The following is a 7,920-nucleotide window of genomic DNA, read 5'->3' on the forward strand; positions in this document are numbered from 1 at the left end:
CACTGTCAGGGTGGCTGATCCAACAGGACTGTGCCAAAGATTTAAACCACCCAGTTTAAATCACTTGTAGCATCCAAGGGAAGATTTTAATGTGGCCCTGGTTAATAGTTTCACAGTTTCTACGATGGTTCTGCATCCTTTTCTTTGGGCTTTGGCTGCTTTTCACTCATTCCCTTTGCTTTCATTGATTTCATGCGTGTTGTACAATGGGCAAGAGAAAAATCAAGCTAACACGAAGCACAGGACCTGAGGGACGAATCAATAAGAGCAAACCTCAGAAAAAAGATGCTGCCTTCTGTCAGAACAAAGTCTAAATATGGTTAAAAGTTTATAAATGCATACAAATAAAAGGAATGTGAGGATTGTTCAGATGAGGCCGGGATCTTTGAGTGTTAGACCAGGACATATGGGCTGAAAAAGGTTTCATTTTGAACATATTTCTCTGGACTGAACAAAGGCAAGGAATGAGTGACAAAGATCTAGCAACCTAACCTTTTGATTGCATGTGTCCACATTTCACACTCTGAGCAGGGTTGTTAAAAAAGGCCTTCATTCCGAATTCAAAATTAGTTGCAAATAAGCTTATATTTCACAGACCTGCCAGTTAAATTTTTATTTTTTTTGGCTTTGCTCGGTTGTTATGAGCAACATTTCCAACATTTCCCTCCGATTCAAGGACGATAATTACAAGATAAAGCCAGAGAGAAACATTTTGGTGGCATTTAATCTTTAACTAAGTAATTAAAATGTAAATCCTTTTTACAAAGATGTGCAATGAATGGTCAGTCTCACAGAAATGATTACCTAATTCTTCGCAAATTTGACTGGTCATTTACGGAAAATGGCTAAATAAGAAAAGCAGCTAAAGAGCTTCAGAAAGGTTTAAAGAAAACAGATCCATGCCACTATATGACATAAAAAGAAAGTGTGATAAATGAGGGATTAATCAAGACTTTGGCACACCACCAGTTTTTAAAAGAGAGGTGGAATCTGCTCCTAGTTGCATGACAGCACACGCCTAGGCAATTACAAGATGCGGCATATCTCCCGGCCCATTATTCACACCGATTTCCCCCCGTGGCCTCCATTTCTTTGCTTCCTGTCTGTGTCTCTGCAGGCACGTGGAACGGCACCACCAAAGTGGCCATAAAGACGCTGAAGCCGGGAACCATGTCGCCCGAGGCCTTCCTGCAGGAAGCTCAGATCATGAAGAAACTCAGACATGACAAACTAGTGCCTCTTTACGCTGTCGTGTCTGAGGAACCCATCTATATTGTCACAGAGTACATGTCCAAAGGTAACTGAAACGCGCTGGGCTGCTTTATCGGTTTTTTGTTTGTTTTCGCTCAGGGAATGGCAGGACCCGGCTGTGTTTTTCCGTGATCCTAATGAGTTCTATATTTAAAGCAAAGCAAAGCAGCACAGGACAAGATTTCTAAAAGAAACAGATCCTCTAGGCCCTGAGGCGGATTCATTTGCCTGAGAGTTTCTTGAAGGAAAAATCCCTAAATGTTACAGGCATTTTGTGGCTCCCCGAAGGCTGGAACTGAAAACACGACAAAGTGTTGTCGGAGGTTTTTGTACCTTCAGCTGCACCATTTTTTTGTTTGTTTGTTTTTTCTTTGGTGAAGGATTATAAGTAGTTAGCTTTATACAGTCACATCTGTATGGTTTTTAAATGGGATTCTGTGTTGCTCATGAACAGTGGAGATTTCAGCTACTTTAAATGCTCCTCCCCAGGTCTCTGCTAGACCTTGAGGTCTAATCTGAATAACCCTTTTGTTCAGTGCGGCAGGAACGTCTGCAGAGCCGGTCATTGATTTATAACAGGATCTGCTGACGTTAAGACATTTTATAGTAACAGAGGGCGAATAGAAATCAAAAACCTGAGTAAAACGAGATGTTCTTACATGAGAAACATTATGCTCACAAACAACAAATGTAGCCACTTCAAGGGTCTGGCTCCCGACTCCCCCCGTCCCATTAACTGCGTTGAGTCCTCCTCAGCCAGTCTTGGGTTGTTTCATGAACAGGGAGAAGATTTTTTTTTCCTTCCATCTCATCCACTTTTTTCTGCATATCAAGACCTTTGGGGAAAGTAAAAGTTCTCACATGCCTGCAGCTATACGTCCGTTCAACCATCGTTTAGTAAGGTCTTCCTCAACAAAACGATCCGTTGTTTGAATCACAACGGTATATATGCCGCCATGCTCAGCTGTTACTATCATTGATATCTGGCAATGATGATATTGTTTCAGATTTCAAAACGTTATACTTTTAGCAATTTTATGGCTCTAAAATATATTTTAAATTATATTTGCTCAAATACAGCACTTTTAATAAAAAGAAATAACCTATTTCCCCATTACCAAAATTTTTGAAGAAAAAAGGCTTTTTTCACAAATTATTAACTGAATAATGGGTTTGTATCATAATAAAACACTAAATATGTCGTGCTGCTGCAGCTTGTTAATACAGCAACAACTTCCTGTAGTTACAGCCTGTCCTCTTTTTCCAGGAAGCTTGCTTGACTTCGTCAAAGAGGGTGATGGCAAATTCCTAACCCTCATCACGCTGGTGGACATGGCTGCAAAGGTGAGACAGACATTTTTTCCCTTTAAATAAAGAAAGAACCTCTGTTTGTGTATTGCCGATCTCAGAGCTTTATTTTAAGAGATTTATAAAAGGAACCATGATGTCAGGCGAGCCTGTCAGCTTTCCCTTTATTCCTTTTCGCTTCACGTCACCTGTTTTATGGCCGACGTCGCTTGGAGCCGAAAATGATTCCCTCAGATATTTTATTTTTAGATTGCAGACGGCATGGCTTTCATCGAGCGGATGAACTACATCCACAGAGATCTGCGAGCTGCGAACATACTCGTGGGCGAGAACCTGGCGTGCAAGATTGCCGACTTCGGCCTGGCCAGGTTGATAGAAGACAACGAGTACACGGCGAGGCAAGGTGGGTACAAGCGCGTGGACACCCGCAGGCCCGTAGACTGTGAGTGGAGGAGGAGTGGAAAATGCACGCGGGCTACATGCGTTCTCCCATCATGGTGAATTAACGCTAATAGAAACCAGACGCAGCTCTTTGCTCTGATTAGGTGCGCTTTTCACACACTGGGAAAAACACCCTGTCACCAGTTAGAACAAATGTCCTCCTCTATGTGTTTTATTTGCTCTTAGTAAAGCCACTTTATCACATTTCTTCTACACAGGAATTTTGTGTGAGTAAGATTTACTGTCAAGATGCGTTCACACATCTTAAACTCTTACAGTTCTTTTTAACATTGCAGCCAAAAAAACTGTTATTTTATTTTAGGTGATTGACCAACAAAAAGTAATGCATAGTTTAGTGGTTGGGGCAAAATGTTAGAAGGTTTAAAGATTTTTTTTATATAAATAAAAATCTAAAAACGTTGGCATACATTTGAATTTAGTCCCCTTTAATTTGACACCCCTAAATAAAATCCAGTGCAACCAATAGTCTTCAGGAGCCAACCTGTGTGTGATTTAATCTCAGTATAAACTCAGCTGTTCTGTGAAAGCCCCCGCGGTTTGTTGGAGAACATCAGAGGAGAGAAACAGCATGACGAAGACAAAAGGAACCCAGAAGACAGGTCAGGGTTTAAAGCAAGGTTGCTTTGTGAAACAACTCCAACAGCTTTTAGCATCTCACAGAGCGCTGTTCAGTCCATTATCTTAATCACAAACATACCAAGACATGGCTGTAGACCTGAGCTGACGGGGTAGGCAGGGTAGGCAACAGGGAGCTAGCCAAGACGCCCACGGTAGCTCTTGAGGAACTGCAGAGATCCACGGCTCACAGCCACAAGAAGAGTGGCACAAAGAAAGTCACTGAAGTTCTGTAAGTAGTTTTCCTGGAACCATATAGCCCTCAAACTTCCTTTTTTTATATGTCCTCTCTGGTAGTGTAGCACTCAGAATTGCTTTCTTAGTGCCAAAGAGAGCCCAAGAGATTAACTTTTGCGAGGGGAGCATTACTGCTTTATCTATGGTGATTTCCCATTATTTTGGGATTGTTTCAAAAATTCAGTGGACACGGAAACGGAAAGGTAAAAGAGAAAAAAAAAAGGAAGGGAGAAGGGTGAGGCTAAACGTCAAAATGTAGAGAAGTAACAGAAACAGAGTGGAAGAAAAAGAGAGTACAAGATAGCATCCTGAGAGATAGAAAGAACCACAGAACAGAAAAAGTATCACAGGTAAAAACAACCAATGCCTTTGATAACATTGCTGAAAAACACACAAGATGAATTTAGTGGCAGCAAAAGCTAACTATAGGGTTTAACTGTATAGAAGTGTATCTGTCAGCACCAGGGTCCGAGCACCTGTAGGTGTTTGTGACAGTGTGCTTGTATAAGGAAGACGGCTTTGTCTTGGTAGGTTTACAGTTGTGCCACATTCTCTCCATTTGTGGATGATGGCTTGACCAGTGCCCCATGAGAGGTCTGGTGTGTTCCTTGGACTTCATGATGCTGTTTTCTCCCCAGTATTCGCTTCACTAACCTCTGAGGCGTTCACAGAGCAACTGCATTTTTACTGAGAGTAGATTACACACAGATGGACTCTAGTCATTAGCAATCATCAGGCAACTTCTGAAGGCGGTTGGTTACACATTTAGAGAAAAGGCGCCTGAATACTTTTGCACACCTTTTCAGTTTTTAATAAAAAAAAAATAATAATCATGTACAATTTTCTTTTTACTTTAGATTTTTGTACCATTTTGTGTTGGTCTTTCACATAGGATTCCAATAAAATATATTTTTGTCTGTGGTTGTTATGTGACAAAAGGTGGACAAGTTCAAGAGGTATGAGTACATTTGCAAGCCACTTTATTAGTGTCATGAAGATTATATAAAAGAAAGAGTCTACGTTTATGGTCTGGCACATTAACTAACAATAAAATACACCAAATGTTCTGTTTGTAATCTGATCTGACTACCTCCGTAAGGCAACGTTTGAGGCGTCCTTTGTCAAGTCATGATGAAACTGTAAAAACGTTGGTTGCTGCTGCACCGTGGAGCTCGCCCCCACTGACGCTACACCTCTTCACATCCAACACAGGAGCCAAATTCCCCATCAAGTGGACGGCCCCTGAAGCCGCTCTGTACGGTCGCTTCACCATCAAGTCAGACGTCTGGTCCTTTGGGATCCTCCTCACCGAGCTAGTTACCAAAGGCAGGGTGCCCTATCCAGGTGAGCGGCGCGAGCCTCGGCAACACCCTCGCTCTCTCTTTTTTTGATTTACGACGCCCGCAGGGTGACTCCTGCTGTCAGGTGTTGTCGTGATGCTGTTGGTAGAGTCAGAGGACAAAGTGAGGCCGTCTGACACTTTGTGTAAGGTAGTTTATTCATGACTCTGCGGGAGGGGGGGGGGATACTGACACACACGAACGCACACTCTTACACACGTGGTCAGATTTGAAGATTAGATGAGGCCATCTGGTGGGAGGCGATCAGGGGACCGAACAGCACAGTTATTAATGGCCATCTGCTGGACTCCGCCCGCCTCTGGCTTTCCCGCAGTACCGTCGCAAATCGCCTCTAGGCGTCTGATGCGGTGCAGGAATCTTTTAAGAGATTATTCAGACAGAAAATACACGTTGACATTGCATGTTTTAGTTAGAAAACACTTTAATTCAGTTTTATTTATATAGCGCCAATTCATGATGCACGTCATCTCAAGGCACTTTACAAAGTTAAATTCAGATTACACAGATTGGATCAGATTATAGAGATTGGTCAAAAAAAATGTCCCCCACATCACTTGCATCTTCGCATCCGGTTTTTCCCGATATGTAGCGGGAGAACATGGTACATCGCTTGCATTTCAGTTGGAATGAAGGTCAAATTCACAGGATGACATTAAAGGAACAATTCTTGAAAAGCATGAAAGATATTATAACTCATCTCACTAAATTTAGTGTAACCGTGCTGGACTTATCCGTGTAGCGGACCTAATTCAGCTCGGTCCAAAATCTAATGTCTTTCCTTTTTAAAATAGTTTATTTCTGTGTTGAGTTGTGAAATTAATAATGGCCTGGAGACGGAATGAGAGGAAATGTGCATGTAACAGAATATATATACAGTACGGTCAGGATGGGCTCGCCCCAGCAAATACAGCACCTCACGAGGAGTAGCATTTCACAATAGCATCAAGCTAGCGGACATTTTCAGTTGTGTATTAGGTCTGTCACAATGCTACTCATCTCATAATCTATACAATATGCAACTTGTTAACGTCCTGGTTGATATAATACATTAGCCAGTGATCATATAAATGACATAAGGCGATAATACGCAACATTTTATCACAGTGCTAATATATGTGAACCCACATCATGCTAGTCTTTCATTATAGACCCCTGTACCCACTGTCTGCACTTATCATGGCCAATCATCTAGAGAGAGGGGGAGATTCACCCATCATGCATAGCCCCAAATGAAAAGTAATACTAATTCTGTTACATTAGCACAGCAAGGAATTTGATTTATGTATTTTCTGGGTCTTGGTTTGAATGGAAAAAAGAAACGAGTATGGAAATATATTTAAATTTTCCAGATTTATTCCTTTCCTCTATCCATCCATTCCCTTAAAGTTATTGTCTCTCCACCTTCCATAACGTTAAAGCCTGTCCATTGTAAAACAAAAATCTGCAGTGAATTCATAATAAACTCTCATATTTATACACAAAATACGTTAAAACGGTCTAAGAGATCTTGTAAAAATGTGTCTAAATTGCCTAGAATGAGCATGAAAAGTATATGTCCTTGAATAAAAGATCCAAATTGTGATCATAAACAACTTTTGAATGAGCGTCAGTCTAGGATGTCCAGCCCTCACTGCTGTCTCTGCTCCTCTAGGTATGGTGAACCGAGAGGTGCTGGAGCAGGTGGAGCGAGGATACCGCATGCCCTGCCCGCCTGCGTGCCCTGAGTCTCTGCACGAGATGATGATGCTCTGCTGGAAGAAGGAGCCAGACGAGAGGCCCACCTTCGAGTACCTGCAGTGCTTCTTGGAGGACTATTTCACCTCCACAGAACCCCAGTACCAGCCTGGAGAAAACCTATAGCCATAGCGGGAGGGGGCTTTGGCTTAGACGGTCGCATACAACACTATTTACTCTGCGTCTCACGTTTCGTTTTGGGTGTCCTTCCATTGTCCATTCAGATCCTTGTTCTTATGTGATTTTTTTTTTCATGTTCTCACATATGGTACTACAACAGTTTTTTTTTAACCTCTTTATGTAGATTTTTAATCAACATGTATAGAATTATCGTGGTCATGGGCATACGCATTCATGTTTAAAAACCAGGCGTTCCACAGTGTAATGTTTCTGTGAAATAAGCTGTGATTAAACATCAACAAAGAGGAAAATAGTAATAATTCTGACATCCTTGTGGCTGAACATAGCCATTTCCCTCCCTTTTGCCGAGGTAGTAAGTTGACATCAGTTATGATTTTCTCAGTTCGCACCGCCAGGCTGGGGAGTGTCTGGAAAAGTGTGGAATTGAATTTTTGGGTTTCCAGGTCTGGATAAATATGCTTAAAGAAAATAAGAGCATAGAAAAATGCTTTTGTTTCCAGACTTTATTCCCTACATCATTTTCTCTTCCCTCCCTCTTTTACTTATGTCTATCGTTTGTTCTTTCCCTTCCTCTTTTGTGTTCTACCATCCTACCTGTCTTTACTGTGCCCTTCCCTTTTCCCTTGTTTTCTTCCTTTCCTTCCGTGTGTCCTTTTCTTCTGTCAAAACCTCCTACCATCCTTCTTTTCCTGGTTTTTCAAAACCTGGCCGACAGTAGAAATATTTGACATCATTTCACAGAGGACCTTAGTATTTCACATCTTAAAATGAACACAAATGACTGAGATGTCCTGAAAGCAGGACATGTCTC

The 7,920-nt window shown here is 41.7% G+C and overlaps 1 protein-coding gene across 1 annotated transcript in view; it reads left to right on the top strand.

Annotated features, from left to right (window-relative positions):
* Positions 1 to 7,399, top strand: part of LOC105918166 (tyrosine-protein kinase yes) — a 32,432-nt gene extending 25,033 nt beyond the window's left edge. The window contains exons 8-12 of the mRNA XM_036125725.1: positions 1,118 to 1,297; positions 2,519 to 2,595; positions 2,809 to 2,962; positions 5,086 to 5,217; positions 6,886 to 7,399. Of these exons, the coding sequence (XP_035981618.1) occupies positions 1,118 to 1,297; positions 2,519 to 2,595; positions 2,809 to 2,962; positions 5,086 to 5,217; positions 6,886 to 7,094 (752 nt within the window). The 3' untranslated portion in view covers positions 7,095 to 7,399. The remainder of the gene's footprint in view (positions 1 to 1,117; positions 1,298 to 2,518; positions 2,596 to 2,808; positions 2,963 to 5,085; positions 5,218 to 6,885) is intronic.
* The last annotated feature ends 521 nt before the right edge of the window (positions 7,400 to 7,920 follow it).

Source organism: Fundulus heteroclitus, chromosome 21 (genome assembly GCF_011125445.2).
Source record: "Fundulus heteroclitus isolate FHET01 chromosome 21, MU-UCD_Fhet_4.1, whole genome shotgun sequence".
Taxonomy (NCBI): Eukaryota; Metazoa; Chordata; class Actinopteri; order Cyprinodontiformes; family Fundulidae; genus Fundulus; species Fundulus heteroclitus.